General features: G+C 34.7%; 1 protein-coding gene across 1 annotated transcript; it reads right to left on the minus strand.

Moving 5' to 3' along the window:
- Positions 1 to 5782: 5782 nt before the first annotated feature.
- Positions 5783 to 9816, minus strand: LOC127119441 (pyruvate dehydrogenase E1 component subunit alpha, mitochondrial-like). Its single transcript, XM_051049666.1, has 8 exons — positions 8836 to 9816; positions 8664 to 8743; positions 7041 to 7118; positions 6752 to 6847; positions 6578 to 6649; positions 6412 to 6465; positions 6211 to 6276; positions 5783 to 6124 (listed from the first exon to the last, which is right to left on the minus strand). The coding sequence occupies exons 1-8, from the start codon at positions 9533 to 9535 to the stop codon at positions 6080 to 6082; spliced, it is 1191 nt and encodes a 396-aa protein (XP_050905623.1). The 5' UTR covers positions 9536 to 9816; the 3' UTR covers positions 5783 to 6079.
- Between the last annotated feature and the right edge of the window lie 12763 nt (positions 9817 to 22579).

The raw sequence follows: 22579 nt of genomic DNA on the forward strand, positions 1-22579 counted from the left end.
GCTCAGTCTACGATGGAGTATGAGATGATAGGATTAGCGACTTCTAATGAAGAAGCAAGTTTGTTAAGATGCTTGCTAGCTGAGATCTCTTTGTGGAAAAAACCTATGTCGGTTGTCTTGATCCATTGTGATAGTACCGCAACTATTGTAAAAATTGAGAATCGATATTATGATAGTAAAAAAACATCAAATTAAAAGAAAACACACCACGTTTAGAGACTGTATCTCTAAATGAGCTGTAAGAGTGGATCATGTATGCACTAATTAAAATTTAGTGGATCCTTTGACGAAAGGATTAGCTAGAGAGAAAACCCATTATACATCCAAGAAGATGTGACGAATTCCTATAGATAAAGGAGTTGCTCATGATGGTAGCCCGACCTAAATGACTGTAGATCCCAAGAAATAGGTCCAATGGGTAATAACGAGTTGTGAGAAATATGAGATTATCATGCAAGTATAAATAAGTAAAGCATGAATTCTGAAGCAATAAGAGGATGAGTTAATAGACTCTCTTAATGAGAAATATACTCTATATGAGGAAGTACCTAAGCTACATGTACTCCTAATAGACTCTTATATGTGATGGTGGAACTTAGATTGGCTTCTATGGAATTTCTAGGCGGAATTCCTTAAACCTTCACTAAACTGGGATACACGTTCAGGGTCATTAAAGCATAGGCTATTATAATACACCTTAAGAAAATGTTGTTTGTGGGTTTGATGTCTGAGATAGAGTTCAAGACAATTGTGTCACTCTTATTGAATCAAAATCCTACTTGCTACACAAAGGTTCAAGTCATAAACACCTTTACTTATGCACAATCTTAGAAACATTTGATGTTACTTCTAAAATTACCTTTTTAAATTCAAGTCGGGGATTGTTGGAATTCTTGGAATGATTGAAAATTTTAGAGTAAGAACTTGGAAGAATTTATCGACATTAAATTGACAACGAATGAGCACAAGTATGAACTAGTATGAATGGAAGTGAATTTGAAAAGTTCATTTTAGTCACACTTAGGAGGGAAAACACATATTAATAGTACATATGTATTCCAATGTGGCAAAATGCATCGGCCCCCAAGGGGTACCCAATTTCGTAAAGGTGTGGGGACGCACCACCAAGCCACATTCACGCGTCACCGCCGTCGTCTGGCTCGGCTCGTTCCGGTCCGAACTTGGACTTGGGAATTGATCAATTATTTTTTGGAACTCGGATTTGTGGAAATTAATTAATATGAATTAATTAATAAATCAGTGGGAATTAATTATTAATTAATTAATTAATTATGAGGTGTCCTCTACCGAACCATAGTCTTAACCTAGTTATTGATTGTGTTTTGCTTGCCCTCAAAGAGTCAACGTGTGACTTGCTGACCAAGTAAATAACATCCAGTAATTGGCAGGATTTTTTCCACTCTCTCCCACTATTTTCTCTCCATTCAAGTCAGATTATAAATAGCGACATTTCCATCACTTGTACCTCTCTCTAGATTTCAGCAATACGAAATCTCTTTTTTCTCTCTCATCTCCGCTTCTTCTAAAAAATTTCTTTTCTATTTTTCGAGCAGCTTGTCTGCGCCATCAACGACTGATTCTTGTCAAAAACTACGAGTGATTTTAACACCATCGTTGAGTGGTTTTAACGCCATCATAAGGTGTAACTCTAGATCGATTACCTATCGTGCAAGTAGTAATCGTACAGTTAAAATGAGTTGTTTTATCCTGGAGACGTCGTGATAGTTTGATTGATTTACAAAATTTTAGGTAGGGCCACAAAACGTTTTAAAGAGAATGACCTAGTTCGCGACTCAACCCGATAATTTTTTCTGTGATTATTTTCAAAATCAAAAGACAACACCTTATCTTAGAAGGTCTTCGTCTGCCATACGATAAATTTTTAAAGCTTGAGTCTGATCTATAATCTGTTATAGACTCTTTTTTATTTGATCATACATTTTTAAAAGTCTACATTTTTAAAAAAGTCTAGTATATCCTAAAAATTTATTTTATATTAAAAAATTTAAATAATCTATATTCTTTATTTTATTTATAGACAACAATGTCTTTTATATATTACTTACCCTGTTTTTTTAATAATATCTATGTTATATTTTATGTATGTTATGTATGTTATTGGTGTTTGCCATCATGCTTTTAATATTGTTTATCTTGTAAGGTGGTGGTATTTTGGTTAAATTAATAACCTTTAGTTGTAATGGTGACGTTTCTAACTTAAACATTCCAACCTTAGGTCTGAATAAAATCTTGTTAGTGGTGGAAACCTACCTCGATTGATAATGGAATCTTATGAAAAATGTCGCGGTCCCCAAGAATGTTCCTTCTGGATAAGTATGCTGGTCTTTTTTATGAGATATATATGATTTCAATATAAATAATACATTACTATTATTTTGTGATAGATGTTTGAAAAAATTTCTTTTTGGCTTTTGCCTGCCTTATTTAAAGGTTTGATGTGGACCTGCTGTTGAAGCAAAATCTGGATTGTAAACCGAAGATATGATAGGTGGATATGGATAGATTTAGAAGTTTTGGAAATTAGTTACCATCTTTATTCTTCTCATTCTGTAGGGGTGACTATTTTGTTAGTTTGTAAATGTGTAGAAGTTGTAACTTCTGGTGAGAGGTGGTTGTAATCTTGCCTCTACCAATGAAATATGCATTTGCTCCTCTTGGTGAGTCAAGGAAATTAAGACTAAGGAGAGCATTCTTTTGATTCTTTCTTTGTATTGGTAGATGAATGTTATCATGACTTATGTGCAGGTATTGTACAATTTTGAATTCGTGGTAGAATTCTATTTTCTCATTTTCTTGTAGATAAAGAATAATTATAAAAAACATTAAAAAGAGAAAAACACATTTTTGTCTTCTTAATAGTTGCAGGCATGACAAAAAGTCGTTAGTCTCAAATAAAGTTAATTTGATAGAGTATGTATTTATTCTTTGGATTACGAAACGTGTATTAGTAACACAACATATCAATGAATCTAAATTTTAATATTGTCACAATCTAATCGATTTTGCTTTTTCTACCTGATAGTAAGAGTGCTATTGTTACAATGTGAGTAGCTCCTCGAAAAGTCAAAAGATAAAATTTGATGATATTTGTGATCAGTTTCTTAGTCAAGAAATTCAACTTAGAGAGTTTGGTGAATCTTCATCATATTCAGTATTACATATAGAGTCAAGAGTAAGAAATCAACCAGAGAATATGGATGTGATAATTAAAAGGAAAGATGACAGTTGGGAAGTTAAAAAGACAAGCATAAGACAACCATCAATGACTTAAAATTGAGCAAGCTTGTGTATGTAGAGTTAAAGTTTCATTGTTGAATGATCCATGCTAGAGGAATCAATTAAACCAATTAACAGACAATCGTCAGACACGCTAGAGAATTCTACTTCTACTCCTTTATTAAGAAGGTTTTCTCAACCTAATGTTCCCAAAAATAGATACATGGACTACATGTTGTTGACTGATGGAGGAGTTTAAAGATTATGCAAAATCATGTCAAATCAGATATGTTAATAAGTGGAAATTTTTCATAAAATACGTGATGAAGTCTTTAATTTTCAATTAGACATCGGAACTAGTTAAGTTACCTATGGGAAAAAAGACACTTCACACCAAATGGATGTATCGAGCAAAAAGGAGTGGACTACTATGAAACTTTTGCTCCAGTTGTAGAGCTCAATACTATCACATCTGTATTAAGTATTGTTTCTAGTGAAGAGCTCCATCTTGAGCAATTTGATGTGTATAATGCATTTTTCATTGAGACTTAAATTAGGAGGTATACATGCATCAACCTGAAGGATTTTTAGAAGAATGAAAAGAAAATATGGTGTGTAGAGTAAAGAAAAGTTTGTATGGCCTGAAACAAGTTTCAAAACTATGGTATATGCAGTTTGAAAGCTTCATGCACAAGGAAGATTTCAAGAAGTGAAATACCAAAAATTATTGTTTCTTCGGGAGATATAAGTCCAATTATATCATTTTATTATTTTATGTCGATAATATGTTACTAGCAAATTCAAATATGAACATATGAACGAGATGAAAAACTTTAAAACGTGGTTGTCAATGGAGTTTGACATGAAGGACTTAGTTCCTGTAAAAATGATCATTGATATGCAAATCACTAAGTTATAAGCAAAAAGGAGTTTATACTATCACAATCAAAGTACAACAACTGTGTTCTGCATATATTTAGTACATGTTTGACAAATCATTTTATCCTATCTAATGATCAATCACTTTAGATAGAAGAATAAACAAAATTCATGGCTAAGATTTTATATGCTTCAGACATTGGAAGTTTAATGTACACATTGGTCTATATGAGACTAGACCTTGACCATGTAGAGGAAGTTGTTAATAGATTTAAATTGAATTCAGATAAAACTCATTTGAAAACAATAAAGTGAATTTTGAGGTATCTATGAAACATCACTAAGAAACGTGCAAAGGAGAAATAAAAGTATAAGGTTTGATGCAGACTTTGTTGGTGGTGTTGATCATCGAGAAAGTAATATCGACTATATATGTAACGCTAGTATTGGACTAATTGGTTATCACAAATATAAAATATTGTATTTTATCTAGTGTCAAATATGAGTATGTAGGAGTCACATAAGTCAGTAAATAATTGATAAAGCTTCGTAATTGTTAATAGAGTTCAGTTTCATATAGGAGAATAATACAATAATATTCAAAAGGCAATACATCTGACCAAAAAAATTCAACATTTCATTCAAGAATAAAATTCATTATTATTTATTATATTTTGTCAAATCTCTATTTGAGGATAAGGTGCTAATATTAATAATCCTTTTCTAAAATTAAAAAAAGAAAAGTCTTAATTGTGTAGATACAATTTAAAAAGTCAAATATTTTTTTTTAATTTTATAAGTATAGTTTTTAAAAAGCCTTTTATAAAAAGTTAGATTTTTCTTATTTTAAAAACACATAAATGTTATTCTTTCATCAAAACAATATACTACACTGTTCACATGAAATATTATAATAATAAAATAATTTTTTTAAAATACATAAAAAAAATTTAGATTAAGAAGTATAATTAACTTCATAACTTCGCTAATCAATCAACCAATTTTATTTTATTACTAAAAAGTTATTTTTATATTTATTAATCAATTTCATAATTTTATTAACTAATTTTTTATATTTCATTAATCAATTTTGTTTTACTACTAAAAAATATCTTTAATATCTGAAAATTTATTAACCAATTCATCATTTTATTAATTAATTTTATTTTTATTATAAAAAATAAATCAACGTTGGTGCATTATTCATGTTCACGACATTGTTCACCAAAAAAGGCATCCCTTGTAGGTGTATGAATAATATTTTAATGCTTTTTAACTTGTACTTTAAAGATGGAAGTTAACATCATGTTTTATTTTCTAAAAAGAAATGAATCACACAGCCCTTATATTAAAGTAGTGAGCAACTAGACAGTTAGGAGATTGCGATGTTAGAGGGACAACTAATATTAATAGGTACTAGTACTGTAGATGTTGTTCTTAACAAACCACATCTTCATTCAAAATTAATAATTGTCATAAAACCTTTTGTGTCAGCATATCATAATGTGGTACTACTATGCAACATTACTAAATAATTGACCATAATAATGGAGAAATTTAATTTTCTCCTTTTTTATTCAACTCATTATTGACACTGTAAATTTTACTTTTTGCTAATCTACAGCACACTTGATTTTTGAAACTATTTCAAAAGAAACATGAATTTTTGGATTCTACCCATAAAACTAGTTTCAACAAAGGTTAAGGGAATTTGAACACAGTGAATTCCTCAGTTTTGCACAACACCAAATTGCATTAAACACAATAATGCTTTGCTCTCCAACAAAAATTACATGTCAAAAAGTATTCATTCCACCCCATTGCAAATTAACTATTTACGCGGGGCGGGAAAACTCAACCAAAAAGGCTCGACGATTTGTTCTGCAGAAATATTGTTTATTCTTCATTATTTTCATCGGTTTGGTACTAATAAATGTCCTATTTATGGCAACGTAACTCTCACTTCTTTCCTATCAACACCAAATGCCTGCAAATTCAGAATATGGATGCACCAAACCGTCAGAGTCGAGTAAAACCATTCAAACTACTACCAAGTAGGGATGGAATCAATACCTCAACTCCGTATCCTTTAACATATACATTGGAAAATAGATCAGATGGATCAGGCATTGGACTATCCTGGAAATCAGAATAGAAAACAAACAACTCTAAGGTCGTAAAATATATGAAGTAAATAAGGATGTGCAAATGTAGAAGCTGTTTAGTACAGAAGTAGGAGCTATGAGAATAAACACTGTATACGTGTTTTTTTACCTTTGCTTTAGCAATGGCTTCATCAACTTCTTTTCGGACTTCTTTTTCAGTATCCTAAAAGAAGAAAAATAAATCCAAATCTTTAGCCTCGTATCAAATTCAAGTGTATTATACATCCATGCAGACGTATATATGTATATGTATGGAAGGAACTTGATTGAATCACCTTAAGCTCCTTTTCAGTAGCAATGTCATGAGACAATAACAGCTTTCTAACTCTCTCAATTGGATCACGCTCCTACAATTGATTTACCCGAGATAGAAAAAAAGAAAGTTAAATCGAACTCCTCAAAATATTAAAACTAATACGGCATTTTACATGCTGGAAAACATGACAAACCTGTCTCACACCAGAAATTTCATCGCGTGTTCGGTATGTGCTTCCAGGATCAGACATGGAGTGACCATGGTATCTGTAGGTGTCCATTTCAAGAATCTGGGCAGAACAAATATTAAGATACAGAAATCGATCAAAATCTGAGAGACTAAACTTTGATGAATTAATCAACACTTCAATGACAGCTACATTAATGTAATGAGTTGGATCAACCGTACTCGAGCACTAGTAGATGAATGGTCAACTTATAACATTCAATTGCTAGTAATTCATAACAAGAAAAAATACTCACAAGGGGCCCATTCTTCAAAGCATGCTCCTTTGCAAATTTACAAGCTTGTTTCACAGCAAGAACATCCATGCCATCTACCTGAAAAAGTATTTCAATACGTTAAGAAGTTTTTTAACGAGTACAATTGCTATTTCTTATTAGTATGTTCATTTAACGAAAAATCTCCTCACGAAAACAAAATTTCAAATCCAACCATGTTCCCTTCCAACTAAAAAAAATCACCCAATAAACCATCATCAAAGTAGAAGGTAAATCAATATTTCAAAGGATCTAATTATTCACTTCCATCAAGATGACACACACATACTGTTATAGCCGTTAGGATGTAGACCGATGGTTAGTTATAGTGGTTAAGAGTTGTTAAAGAAATTAGTTGGTTAGTTGAGAGCATTATAGAACTACTTGTATAAAATAGGAGAATACAATATAGAGTGGATAATTATTGAATATTGATATGTTAACAATCTCGAATAGCATATCGTATACGGCTGACACGAGCGCTCGTGTTTTGAATCCGATCTCATTATAAGAGTCATTCCAGCCAATTCACCCATATGTGTTGTTCTGGCGATGCCAAACGCGGTTTTCTTAACTGTGTCATTCCATATCGAGATAACGGTTGAAATAATCGAGTTTGATTCCATAGGAATATTGTAATTTTGAATAGGGTATTCTCTATGGTGAAGGGGGAGACCCTTGAGGAGAGATTCTCTCCTCTGTTATCCTAATTCTAATAAAATTGTTATTTTCTTAGAATTCAACATTTGGGTTCCTAACATTTTGTCTAACCAGCCAGATCATCACAAAGGGTGAATTTGCGAACTTTTACAGAAATAGACCGCGTTGTGTGGCTTGCAATGGCTGAAAAGATTTTTCAGGTGCAAGAAATTCACAAGTTCAATCAACTGCAAAGGGTTTTTATGAGCATGGAGAGAAAAGTCATGTTTTGGTCCAGATCTTGGTTTCAAGAGGACTCGAATTTAAACTAGGTGTCACTCTCTTCAAATTTGATCCTGAGATTCGAGACAAACTATGATTGAGACAAACTATGATTGTTGTGTTGTTGAAGTCAAAAAGGAAGCCAATGCATGTTACAAGGTATTACACCTACAAGAAGAATATAGTCGACGTCAACCTTGAGGACAGGGTTGTTTTGAGGAGGTGTGTATTGTTAGGACGTAGAATAGTGATTAATTATAGTTAAAGTAGTTAAGGGTTATTATAGAAGTTAGTTGATTAGTTAGTTAGTTGAGGTTATTATAGGACTATTTGTATAAATAGGATACAATGTAAAGTGGAATGTTGTCATTGTGAAGGGAAAACCCTTGAGGGGAGATTATCTTCTATCCTAATTCTTAATAAAATCATTATTTCCTTGAAATCCAATTCTTGGGTTCCTAACACATGCACACTATGCATCACTCTCACTTCTGACGGAAGGCATGTCGGATGTTTAACTCGGTGTTAGTATCCGACACTCACACAGACACATGCAGTTATATTTAATCACTTCTATTGTTTTAAACTATCAAGAGTCGCTACGAGTCAGTGTAAGTATTCGGCATCTGTATCAATGCTTCATAGCACGCGCAGACTCCAAAACAAAAACACACACAAACTCACCTTCAATCCAGGAACATAATCCCCTCTCTTGTAATAAGCAGGACTCTTAGCAGCTCTCCACTCAGCAGTTCCCATTCCATCTAAAAACACAAACCCAAAACAAAACACAAATCAACTAAAACAAACAAACCCAATTTCAAAACCGCCAAACTTAACCAAACAAAAAACTCACAATGATTATTCTCACAAACCAAAATAGCAGGAAGATCCCAAAGAGCAGCAATATTAAGAGCCTCAAAAAGCTGTCCTTGATTAGCAGCACCATCTCCATACAAAGCAAAAGTAACACTCTCATCTTTCAAATACTTCTGCCCAAAAGCCAAACCACACCCCAAAGGAACTTGAGCACCCACAATCCCATGCCCCCCATAAAACCCAGAATCCTTCTTATAAAAATGCATCGAACCACCTTTGCCTTTCGAACACCCATCTCTTCTTCCCATAAGCTCTGCATAAATCTCAAGTAGAGTCCCACCGCGACCGAGAAAAGTACAGTGATCACGGTAAGCAGTAATAATACAGTCCTTTTTCGTCGTTCCAGCTTCCATACCGACAGCGACGGCTTCCTGACCGTCGTAGAGGTGGCAAAACCCGCGGATGAGTTTGGCTTTATAGAGTGAGTCGGCGGCGATTTCCATCCGACGCATTAAGGCCATGGTGCGGAAGAACGAGAGAAGCTCGGAGGGTGATGTGGTGACGGAGCGGGAAGGTGGTTCGCAGTTGTGGGCGGTGAAGGGGAGGGAGGTTTCGATAGTGAGAGTGGCGGTTGTGTCGGAGGAGATCGGACGGTTGAGAGTGAAGGCGGCGGAGAAGGGTTTGAAGAGATTGGATCCGATGGAAGAAGAAGAAGAAGATAAACGTGATAGAGCCATATTGATCTGTTACGACAAAAAATGATGATGTTTTTTTTTGTATGAGTTAATGAAAATGGAGAAGAGGTAGCAGAGAACCTTAACAACTGTTTTTTGATTAAAAAAACGTAGGAGGAATGTTGGAGAATTTTGTTCCCACGAGAGTTGAGTAAAATGAATTGATTCGAAGACTGATGGAGATAAAGAAAGAAAGAGTATCTGAGTCTATTGTTGTTGTTGGCGTGAGATTGGCTGCACTCAATTTTTTATATCAAAGCATAGTTCAAATAGTTGACAAAACAAAAGTTCTTAAAAGATTAATATTCTCTTTAATTATATGCATTCTTTAAGAATAAATTATTCTTAAGTTTTAATTCCTCCGTTTTTAATTACAAATATTTTTGAACTTCTATATACGTGTACTATATATTAAGAAATGTAATTAATTTTTGAATTGGAAAGATAAATTTAAAATATATTTATAGAATTGTTTTTTATAATATTGAAAAGTAAATTAAAGAAATAAAAGATAAAGAGTAATAAATATTTAAAGATACAAAAGGAAAAAGTGATAGAATAGAATATTTTTGTCTTTAAATATAATTATTTATAATTATTTTCATTTATGTTTATTATTGTTTAGATTTTTGGCTAATCTATTATATATATATATATATATATATATATATATATATATATATATATATATATATATATATATATATATATATATATATATTCAATAGATACAATATCTTCCTCTGCTACTATTCCGACAAAATCAGGTTTTCACTCGACCCTTGTCGTCACCAAAATCAAAAATAGCATTTTCTTTGTGTTAAAGATGGAGAAGGGTCACTACATTATGGGGGTTGAACTTTTTGAAATTCATGCTTGTGTCCATAAGATTCTCGATCACATCATTCCTCAACTTGGCAAGGAAAAACGGACGTCCATTGATGCTAATTTTGAAATGTGGACAACTCTTGATTACATGGTTCTTTAATGGATTTATTCCACAATCAAAATTCCCGTGTTGTTTCCCTAGAACAGGATTTTTCATCCATTCGCATGGAAAAGTTTCCCAATGTTTCTGCTTGCCATCCCTCAAGCAACTCTTTGATTAGTTGAAGAACGTTGGAGTACTAGTCAGCAATCATTGCTTGGTCCACTTAACTAGTGTCAGGATTGCCCGAGTCATATCGTGGGGTTGCCACCTTGATTCGCCAAAGAAACCCATTACCTTCTTTTTTCAAGCTCACTCCATGCTCACCTTGGAGGAATTCATCTTGGCAAAAATGCATAGCACTAGCTCTCCCACTGCATTGCACATTGTCGTTCCATGGGACTCATGTGACTTCTCTTAGCAGCGCTCCAACCGTCATCAGAACAACCACCCTAGTTTCAACCGCAACAATCAGACTCGCACCGGAGGGCGTAGACAGCATGGTGGTTCCCGACCTAATGGCCCATCTTGGACATCTCAGTCATGGCAGCAACCCCAATATATGTCCTGGTCTCATTGGGTTTAAATCCCACCTCCTTGGGGTATACCTCATTGCCCGTATCCTACATCGCAGTGGACTCGACCCACTGGTCCTTCAATGCAATCAGGCATCATAGGCCAGCATCCTCAGACTCACACTGCAATGGCTTCACCATCTCTCGCTGACATTGCAATTGTCATGCATACCATGTTTATTACTCTTCTAGAGAGCACTTGGTACATGGATATCGGATCTTCATCCTACATAACAACATCTCAAGGTAATCTCACGTTTTATTCTAATTTGATTCATTTAAATCAGAAACGGATTGCTGGTAGTGAACAAGGTATTCCAATTAAGGGGTTTGGTCACACAACCTACCTACATCCCAGAAACATAAACCTTTAAACCTTAATCGTGTCTTACACACACCACATATTATTAAAAACTTGATTTATGTGTGGCAACTCACTACTGATAATAACATATCTATTTTCTTTGATCCATTTAGTTTTTCTATCATTGATTTTCAGACAGTGATTCCTCTCATGAGATGTGATAGCTTTGGCGATCTCTATCTGATCACCTCTCCCTCTTATTTTTTTGGTCTCATTTTCGGTCTCTGGCGCAATTGCCTCGGTCATCCAAGCTCCTCCACTTTACAATCCCTTTATAGAAATAAGTTCCTTAGTAATGAACATTTAGGTTCTAAAAATATTTGTGACTCTTGTGTGTTTGGAAAACATGTTAGGTTGCCTTTTGATTCATCCAAAACTGTTACTTTAATGCCCTTTGATATTTTACACTCTGATTTATGGACATAACTAGTTTGAAGTTCCTATTGTCATCAGTATTATGTTTTATTCATGGATGATTATTATGATTTCTTGTAGGCATTTCCTATATGTAACAAATCTCAAGTTTTCAAAAAGTTCACCTCTCTTTCTAATCAAACTTACACATAAATTTCCCAATTTATCAAATGTTTTCAATGTGACAAATGATGTTATTTTTTGTTTCTCTTCTCCTCACACTTCATCTCAAAATGGCAAAGCCGAACGTAAAATATGCCTTATCAATAACATGATTCACACTCTTCTCACGCCTTTGTCCTTTCCTACCTCCTTTTGGCATCTTGCACTTTAAATGGCTACATATCTACTTAATAGCATTCCCCGAAAGAATATGTCAAATCACTATCCTACTCAACTCATGTATCATTGTGATCCCTCTTATATACATCTTCGCGTCTTTGGTTGTCTTTGTTATCCATTATTTCCATCCGCAACCATTAAAAAAAATTACAACCCCGCTCGACTTCATGTGTTTTCTTAGGGTATCCACTTAATCACATAGGTTATAAATATTTTGATTTGTCGCACAGAAAGATCATCATTTCGCTCATTGTAATTTTTGACGAGACACAATTCCCCTTTGACCACATGTTTTCCCCACCTCTCCCTGACTATAATTGTTTCAGTGATGAGTTAGACCTACATATTGTCCATCAGCGGGCGAATGTTAGTCCACCACCTGACCTTGATAGTCCACCACTGGCCCTTTGTATCTCTCCCCCGTTGGGCCTCATAATACTTCTCCTAACACCACCACAACATGCCATTCCACCTCTTTGGATCCACCTAATACCTCCCCATCACATACACCACCGGCCCCGCCCGCACCACCTACTCGGACCATAGCCACTTGTAGCCTGTAGGGTATCTATAAACCCATAAAAAAATTTAACCTTTATGTTACCATTGATGATTTGACCATCTTACCTCTTCCCAAAAACCTCAAACTAGTCATATCTTACCCTAATTAGATATCTGTAATGCAGTCTGAATTTAATGCTCTTATTAAAAGTAATATGTGGAATTTGGTTCCATGGCCTTATGATGTTAATATTATTCGTTGTATGTGTATTTTTTGTCATAAGAAGAAATCTAATGGTTGTTTGAGCATTACAAAGATCATCTTGTAGGGTGATGGCTGGTCTCATATTGTATGTGTGGATTGTGATGAGACATTCATCCTATGGTGAAATCATCAATGATTCACATTGTTCTTACCATTGATAACTTCAAATCATGGCCCATTCATCAGCTTGATGTACATATACCTTCATGAGATTGTTGGAACATAATTGGTTAATACCATATCCCTTGGGTTTTTATGATAACAAAGTATTTAAAGAACAATTGGGTATTCTAATATTTGTTCAAGTATGCAAGATTATATGATTAAAAATAGATAAAGAAAAACTTGAGAAATATGAATATGAAAACCAGACTCTGGCTCTGAAGATCACTTATGAAGACTCTGCCTCTGATGAAAATCAATACTCTGAATAAGTCAACTCTGAAGAATTTCGGCCTCTAATGACCCAGACTCTAAAGCTTCAGAAGCCAAGAAGTGAACTTTGAAGTGATTAGCCTCTGAAGAGTTAAGTCTGAAGGAAGTCAACCTCTAAAGCAGAGTCTCTTCAATCTAGGCAACTCTGACAGACTTAGATACCTTTAGATCACGTGAAGACTTAAGGAAAAATATCTCATTTGATGGATGAGCTTCAACGAATAATTCCTCTTGTAGAAAGGTGTTTGTTAGATGTGTATAATCAAGTGCAAAGGTTATCAAACCTTTTGCTGAAAGTCTTCAACGTCTCTTTTCTCTCTCCTTTATATTGTAGGAGAATTGCCATCCAAGGCGCAGCGGAATTTAAAATTTTCTCCATTTAATGATCCTTATGAATGGGCATGATCAGTGATAGAATCGTTACCTCTTGTGGCGATTCAAACCTTTGGTGCAGATCTCTGATAATGATCAAAACCTTTGATACAGATCCACGGGGCGATCACGAACGTTGAACGATGACAACGTCTCTACTCAGTCCACACGAACGGATTCCTTCAATCGCAGTGCTAGCTGTTATGAATGAAGGCTTTGAGTGAGAGAGAGATACGAAATTCCAACTCTTCAGTTGTGTTGTCTGTCTCAGTGTGTTACTGTGGAGTGACAATGCTTCTACCCAAGGGGTTCTATTTATAGAACCACTTGTGTGGGCTTCAAGCCAAAAATCCCACTTAAGTGCATTTTGGCCCATATCTCATAATATGCCAAAATCACTTAAGTATTTGGTACCTTACCATATTTCGTATTCCACTTAAGTGCACCGTACCTTACGATGTTCCTTAATTATTCTATCTCTCATCAATCCGCCCTTTGTGTGTGACCCTATAGGTTTTCGCGACGTTGGCAATTATATTAAATCACGCATTTAACATAATAAACAGTGAGCGGTATCTAGCAACACATCACTGCTACCCAAGTCACGAAAATGTCATGTGATCTGACAAAACCTCATGTGATAATAATTATGTGTATAATTACCCCTTTGCCCTTATGTCTATATTGAACACAAGGTATAGACTGTGTCACCCTTGTCCAGTTCAATATTGGGCCCATAGTAATTTATCCTGTTACGCAGGATTGGCAAATTCCATCTAGGACACTCATGTCCCTCAGCATGCTTCGTGGAGTACCCATCAACTGTCTTTATGGTTATCCAGTTACGGACAACGTTAGATCAGCAACAAAGTACTCGACTCTACATCTAGGATCCATAGTGGTTTCAGATCGAAGAGTGGTATACACTATTATCACCATGAGAATAACTTATGACACTTTGCATAACTTTCTATATAGTATTCTCATAGCGGGTCAATCCGGTATAAATATTACTCCTAATATTCATACCTATGTTTAAGACTTGATAACTCTTTATCCATGATCCATGAGATGTGATCATCAGTCTACAAACATAATAGTCTTAATGCTTTAATGTTATCCCACTTCACACTAAAGCTCGACTACAGATACTTTAAGAATAGTGTCCTTATGTTCAATGTGTTCTCATGATTAAGTCACACTTAATACATTAAACGGACTATCTATTCCAGGGACTTTATTAATCAACCATAATAAAGAAAATGCCTTTTATTATTAATAAATAATTCGATACAAGTACCAAAAGTATTGGCCTCTAGGGCTTACACCAACATATATAAGGAGCTACAAGCCTGAAAAAGAAGAAGACCAACCACACAATAATACACCACATCACAAGAATCTGAAACTTGACAATCAAAGAGAAGTTACTCTGTCAAAATGGTTATACTTAGAACATCTTAACACTTGTATATTTTATAAGTTCTTAAGTCTTAGAATCCTTCTAAGTTGTATTATGTTTACACCGCTGATTCTATATCAAGTGTAGTTGTTACCCAAATATCTTAATAGTTTGTTATAGAGTCAGAAGTCTCTTGCTTTAGTGTTTGAGCATTTGAAGTCTTTAACTTGTGTGCTAGTGCAAGGAAGTATCAGACCTGTGTGTTTGAGCAAGGAAATCTTGAGCTTGTATGATTGAGCAAGGAAGTCTCAAACTTGTGTGTTTGAGCAAGGAAGTCTTATACTCGTGTGTGTAAGCAATGAAGTCTCTTGCTTATGTGCTTGAGCATTTATAATCAGTTTGATTATAGTGGAAATCACTTGGAAGTATAAGGGGACTGGATTACTCTCAATTTGTAAGAGGAACCAGGATAAACTGCTTGTGTCTTTGCTTTTACTTTCTTAGCTTATGTACTTAATATTATGTTGTTGTCAACTATGTGAAGGTGTGAAAAACACAAGAAATTGGGGGTTTGAATTGGGTTTTACAAGCAAAATCTTTTTAAAAAAAAACAAGAACACCAATAACAAGTTAATAACAAAGAGATAAAAACATAAGTATTTTTATCCTGGTTCGCTTGAAACTTAAAGTTACTCCAGTCCATCCGCCAAAATGATTTTGCCTTATACACAAAGACTTAATCCACTATAATCAACAAATTAAAATAATCACAAAGAATACCCTTCTTTGTCTTTTCAAGGATCCAATTATACCCTAGTCTCCTTAAGGACTAACAAAGAATAACCTTCTTTGTCTTCTCAAGGATAACCTCCTTAAGGAATCAAATAAACAATTTAAATAATATTTTGTATGTTACAAGATGCTTCTATACAAATAGATTTTACACAAATGATAAACAAACACTTCAAGAAAAACTGTGTACAAAAGAATGATAGCTTTTCACAAAGAAATAGACTTATCAAAATGTTGTAACACCGGATACTTTTTCAAGTCTCAAAGTTTCACTTATATAGCATAAGAAGAAGACCGTTGAAAGGCAAAATGGGGAAAGCTTATAGAGCGACTGTCCACTTTTGGATGGTGAAAGGATTGATACTGTGTACTGCCATTCGCCCATAAAATCAGTGGCATGTTTGATGTATAGTATTGTCCTTTGCCCATGAAATTAGGTAATGGAAAGGATATTTGATTTGTACTATGTACTATTTGATCATGTTCCATTTTGATCTTATCTTCAAGTTCATCGGCTTATAATAAAAGTTGATGAAGCATGAAATGAAGAAACATAAAGTTGAATTCAGAATCTTTGGTCAGAACCTTGACAGAGACAGTAGTCTGGCTTGAGATCTTTAGTATCTTCAAATTCTTCAGAGTCTTCAGAATCTTCATTCAGAACCTTGATAACCTCAGTTGTCTGGCTTGAGATCTTTAGAATCTTCAGCTACGTAACATAACTTCAGAAGCTTGCCATTCTTCAGATGTTGGGTGATCAGAGTCACGTCTAGAAGCATGAACTGAGAGATCATTGCAGCAGCAACATAGTGTCTCCTCAGAAGCTTCTCAGGCATAGAAGTATAAAGATCATTGCAGTAGCAATATTGAACATCTTTCAGAACTTCTAATAACTAGCGCAAAAGCGGATTTGGAACACATTATTCAAAAACTGATGACGTTGCACGCCATGTATTCAGAATCAGAAAAGGTTGTTAAAGTTATACAATAACAGACCATTAGGGTACCAAAATTGTTCTCACACAAATACAACATTGTTATCATCAAAACTCAAGGTATATATGTAGAACCAAATCTTATTCTAACAATCTCCCCTTGTTTGATGATGACAAAACATGTATTTTGATGAACAATTTTTTACAGGGTAATCACAGAAGAATAGATCTTACAGAAGCACAAAGCTCCCCCCTGAGATGTATAATCCTAAAAAGATAAAATCACTATAAAATAAAATTGTCCTGGTTAACCTTTTTGAAGTACCAGAGTAAATTTTTAGTCAGAATTTGGTTTATCTTTAGAAGTTGATTGATGTTGTCCAAAGCACTGGTTTGTTAACATCAACATTCTGATGAGTTTCACTTTACAAGCTTTGTTGATTTCTTTTGAATACGCTTTAGAGTTTGTTATCTTCTAAACGAAACTTGATGCCAGAGCTGGTTATCTTCAACTCAGGGATACCAATGCCAAAGTTTTTCTAAAAAGACTTTCAGAATAACTTGATGCCAAGTACCCAATGTTCTAATTTCAAAAAATGGATATTAATTCCTTGAGTTCTTAATCATCAGCCTTAAAGGATTTACATACTCATAAAGAAGACCATTTCATCAGAAACTGGTAACTTGCATTATGATCTTTGAAACTTCATAAGAACTTCTGATGTTTGAACATAACCATTCTGATTCTTGAACATAACCTTGCAAATCATTTAATAAACTATTCTTCGAAGTAGTTGTTAGTAGGAAGACATAATTGGGAGTTTCGTGACTTCCAGATTTCCATTAAGGGAATAAACCCAGAACAAAAGTTTCTTTCAGAAACTTTATACCCGAAATTCTTCAGCCTAGAGATCTTAGAATTAAACCATCTTCTGTAAGCTTCCCAAGCAGAATCACTTCCATCCAGATTTGTTGAAGAACGACTGATTGTCATTGCTTCATGCAGACAAATTCTGGATTCTGATTCAAACTTCCTCATAATCTTACAAATGGTTGGAGAGGGTTTTGGTTGTTTGGGGTAGCTAACAGTGAGATTAATTCTTGTTTCATCAAGGCCAGGACCAAAAACTGATGGAAATGAAGGGATATTGATTGGAGGTGATTCAAGGTCAGATATAACTGGTTCAGGTTCAAAATTGAACATGCCCTCAAAAGTGCCTTCAGACAGATGGCAGTCAGAAACTCTTGAAGTATATGTTATAGGGGTTGTTAAATTTGGATTTTTTGTTTGGGGAGCATAAACAAATGGTATGGGAGTGGTTGTAGTTTGTAACTGTGAAGGAGATAGTGGTGATGGTATATGTTGATGTGACAAAGTTTTAGAAACTTGAGGAGTTTCTGTAATAGGCTCTATAATGGGTGATTTAGGAGGTAGTGGAAGTAAAATGGGTTCAGAGGTTTTAGAAATGACTAGAATGGGTGGAGAAGTATGAGGAGGTTATATTGGTAAGATCCTTTCGGAAACTACAAAATCAGAATTAATGGGAGTGCTAGCTTCAGGAAGCTTACTAGAAGCAGTGTCAAAAGCTCTTGAAGAGTGTTAGAGAACTCCATATGTATCCTTTAGAAGCATGGCTTTCTGGCGGTCATTGAAAGGTACCTCATCTTCATCCAAAAGGACAACAATTTTCTTCTTCTTCTTCTTCTAAGGCCTTGAAGATCCTTCTCCTCTAGATTCCTTTTTCCTCTTCCCATGAACATCTAGATATGTTTCTGGTAGATTGAAAGGATCCACCAATGGATCAATTTCATCCTTATGACAACTTTCCAGATAGTACTTTAGAACCTCTAGAGGATCAATCTTAGTGAAGATTGGAAAATTATCTACTGGAGTCCTCATTCCACAAATATCATCCCTTGAGGGAATGAAATTTGGCCTTACAATCTTATAAATGAGACCCATGCTCTTGATATTCTTCCCCAAAAATATATTTCCAGCATCCTTCACAGGTTCATCGGTCAAGCCACTGACCAGAAGGTCATCTACCAGACCATTCTCAACAAGAATGTAAGAAATGAGTCTTCAATTGGGGATGAACTTGCTTTTTTTCTTCTTCGAAGATCCACCAGTTTTGGATTCTCTGATAGAATCCCTCGTGAATTTGAACAAGATATATGGAAGTGCCAACTTGAGACCCTTCTCTAGAAATAACAACATGAACTTTTGACGTGTGTTGACATAGTCAGAACTGTTGGTGTTAGGCATGTGATGAATGCAACCAAGAATTATTTTGAGCCATACTCTTACGTTGTTTGTCAAATCCTTAGCACTAGGACCTTTATCATCCTCAAGATTGGTTCCATCTTTGAAGATTATAGGAGTGATAACAACTTCTCTCTTAGCTTTGATCTTGGCATTATGAATCCTTTTACCTTTTCCATTGTGAGATATTAAGTCAGCAATGGGTTTCTCTGTAATGACAATTTTCCTGTTCATGATGTAGGAAGTTATTGTCTCCTTTTCTGCAGTGGCATACACCCAAAACTACTTCACCAAAACTGGGTACACAAGGCCAGTTAGTCTCTCAAAGAAAGTCTTCCATCCTTGAAGTTCTAGGGTTTCAGAGAAATTAAAACCGTTGTCTTTTAAATTCTTGAAGTCTACAATTGTTTCACAAAGCACCATTAACTCTTTGACAAGAATGTGTAGAGTCAACTCTGGGATTCCTTCCAAGACAACATGGTTTTCATCAGCCATTGAGCGACTGGGAGAGAGTTATTGATGAAGATGAAGGATAGGATGAATAGTTGCAGAGAGGTGTTTTAGGCTTGAAAGATGAAAGTGTGGGAATGTTGTGCCCGTAGTGTGAAAATGTGAGTAAAGTGGGTTTATATAGAAAAAATTGCAATGATGACAAGGTAAAAATACGCAGTCATAGGGGGAAGTGTAAGAGATTTTAACCTAATTCCAAGAATTTCTAAACCCAATGTGTCACGCTTTCATCACACATGCTCAGAAAGTGGGATAATTGTCACCACTTAGAACCACATGAAATTAAACGATATGACAACCATTTAATGCAACAACTATTCAGAATCAGGAAGATAAATCGATAAGATTGCTTCTGATCAGAACCTTTCTGATTCATGAAACTTCCTTACTTTAGAAAGCTCATGTTTCAGAGTCAACAAAAATATTCTCATAATCTAATCTAGAGTTATGAAGACTTAAACATTCTAAATTACATCTTTTCATTCTGGAGATAAATCCATAAATAAGTTTTTCAGAATGAAGACGAATCTATCTTCAGCAAAGGGTTTTGTAATGATATCAGCCCATTGATGGTCTATATCAACAAATTTTAGATGAAAAACTCCCTTCTGAGAATATAGTCACATAAAAAGTGATGTTTAATTTCAATATGTTTATCCCTATAATGCAAGATAAGATTCTTAGATAAATAAATAACATACGTATTATCACAGAGAATAGGAATGTTACTCTCATATATCTGATAATCTTCCAGCTGACTCTTCATCCAGAGTATCTGAGTGTTGCATCAAAAAGCTACAATATATTCAGCTTCGGCTGTTGAAAGCACAATTGTTGATTGTCTATTGCTGGATCATGAGATCAGATTATCTCCCATAAATTGACAACTTCCAGAATTTCTTTTCCTTTCTATTCTGTCTCTAGCATGGTCAACATCACAATAGCCTACTAATTTATATTCACTTGATTTTCTATAAAATAAACTAAGGTTAGTAGTACCTTTCAGATACCTAAATACTCTTTTAACAACAGTTAAGTGAGTTTCCCTAGGATCTGATTGGAAGAGAGCACATAAGTGGACACTGAATAAAATATCAGGTCTATAAGCGGCTAGATAAAGGAGAGATCCTATCATACCTCTGAATAGCTTCTGATTTACCTTACTGCTTACCTATTCTTTCTCCAAAATACATGTAGGATGCATTGGAGTCTTTGCTTGCTTGCATTCAGATAAGTTAAACTTCTTCAGAAGTTCCTTTGTATATTTGCTTTGATGAATGTATGTTCCTTTTAAACATTGGTCAATTTGGATACCCATAATGAAATTGAGTTCTCCCATCAGACTCATTTCAAATTCTTCTTGCATTGACTTAGCAAAATCCTTGCACAACGAAGCATTAGTAGAACCAAAAATAATATCACCGACATTAATTATCACAACCAGAAAATCATTCTTAAAGGTTTTGCAAAAGAGAGTTATGTCCATTTTCCCTCTGGTAAAATTATTTTCCAAAAGGGAGTTACTTAGTCTATCATACCAAGTTCTGGGAGCTTGTTTCAGACCTTATAACAACTTTTTCAGTTTAAAAACAAATTTAGGATTTTGAGAGCTTTCAAAACCAGGAGGTTTGTGTACATATACTTCTTCAGAAATATATCCATTTAAGAATGCACTACTAACATCCATCTGATAAAGAATGATGTTATGATTGACTACAAATGAAATTAAAAGACGAATAAACTCTAACCTGACAACTAAAACAAAAAAAATTGTATAGTCTATATCTTCCTGCTGACTATAACCTTGTGCTACAAGTCGAGCCTTGTTTCTCACAACATCACCCTTCTCATTGAGCTTGTTTCTGAATACCCATCTGGTTCCAATTACATGGAAACCTTTTGGTTTCTAAACAAGATCAGAAACATTATTTCTGGTGAATTGATTTAGTTCTTCTTGCATAGCCAGAATCCATTCATTATCCTGAAGAGCTTCATCAATTGATGTGGGTTCTATCAGAGATATCAAACCTAGAAGAGTCTAATCAGAAGGTTTGAATGAAGATCTTATTCTGACTAGAGCATTTTCATCTCCCATAATCAGTTCTTCAGAATGAGGGGTTCTTAATTTACTCTTCTTCTGATGAGTTGGACCAATGAAAACTTCTGGTTGAGTTGTATCTGAGTCATTTGCTTCAGATTCTTTAGCTTTCCCTTCTGAGTCTTTTTCTCCAGAATCAATATTCTTGGATTCTGAAAGATTGGTCTTCAAATCTGCAAATTTCTCAACCAACTTTGAATTTTCAGGGTCAAACTTATCATTGAATCTAACATGAATTGATTCTTCAACAATTCTTGTTTTTGTGTTAAAGATTTTATAGCCTTTAGAGCATTCAGAATATCCTAACAATAAACACTTTTGTGCTTTAGACCTTGCTATCTAGAGACCTCAAGAAGGCTATCATACGAGGTTTCCAGTCATCATAGTTAGAACCATCCAGCATGGGTGGTCTATTTGAGTATCCTACATCCTTGTCCATGGTACTAGAAAGTAACGTCCCTAGATCTCACCCAGAAATTAACAGGCAGGGTGCCTGCTCTGATGCCAATTGAAATTCTAGTTAACATATGTCACACAGGATGTTATGACATCTGATTCTGTGCAGACAGGAATGTAAACAGCAGGTAAGTGTAAGTATAGTAAATAACACAAGGAATTGTTTACCCAGTTCGGTGTCACACACACCTACGTCTGGGGGCTACCAAGCCAGGGAAGAAATCCACTATTAGCAGTATTAATTCAGGCCTTAAACTACCTGTTTAATCCTATCACTTAATACCTACCCAATGCAATTTCAATCTTAAATTAAGACCAGAGTTCTTACTCACTCCCCCTCAATCACCATAGTGATTACAACCTTTAATTAGATTAAAGTTAAATGGTGAAGTTAT

The sequence above is a fragment of the Lathyrus oleraceus genome, chromosome 2, assembly GCF_024323335.1.
Source record: "Lathyrus oleraceus cultivar Zhongwan6 chromosome 2, CAAS_Psat_ZW6_1.0, whole genome shotgun sequence".
In the NCBI taxonomy this organism is placed as follows: Eukaryota; Viridiplantae; Streptophyta; class Magnoliopsida; order Fabales; family Fabaceae; genus Lathyrus; species Lathyrus oleraceus.

What these genes read in the sequence shown, in the direction of transcription:
- LOC127119441 (XM_051049666.1), bottom strand. Translation starts at nt 9,535, where the DNA reads ATGGCTCTATCACGTTTATCTTCTTCTTCTTCTTCCATCGGATCCAAT. An exon ending in CTACTGAAAAGGAGCTTAAG is followed by an intron (nt 6,466 to 6,577) that starts GTGATTCAATCA and finishes TTCTTCTTTTAG; the next exon opens with GATACTGAAAAAGAAGTCCG. An exon ending in TTAAAGGATACGGAGTTGAG is followed by an intron (nt 6,125 to 6,210) that starts GTATTGATTCCA and finishes CTGAATTTGCAG; the next exon opens with GCATTTGGTGTTGATAGGAA.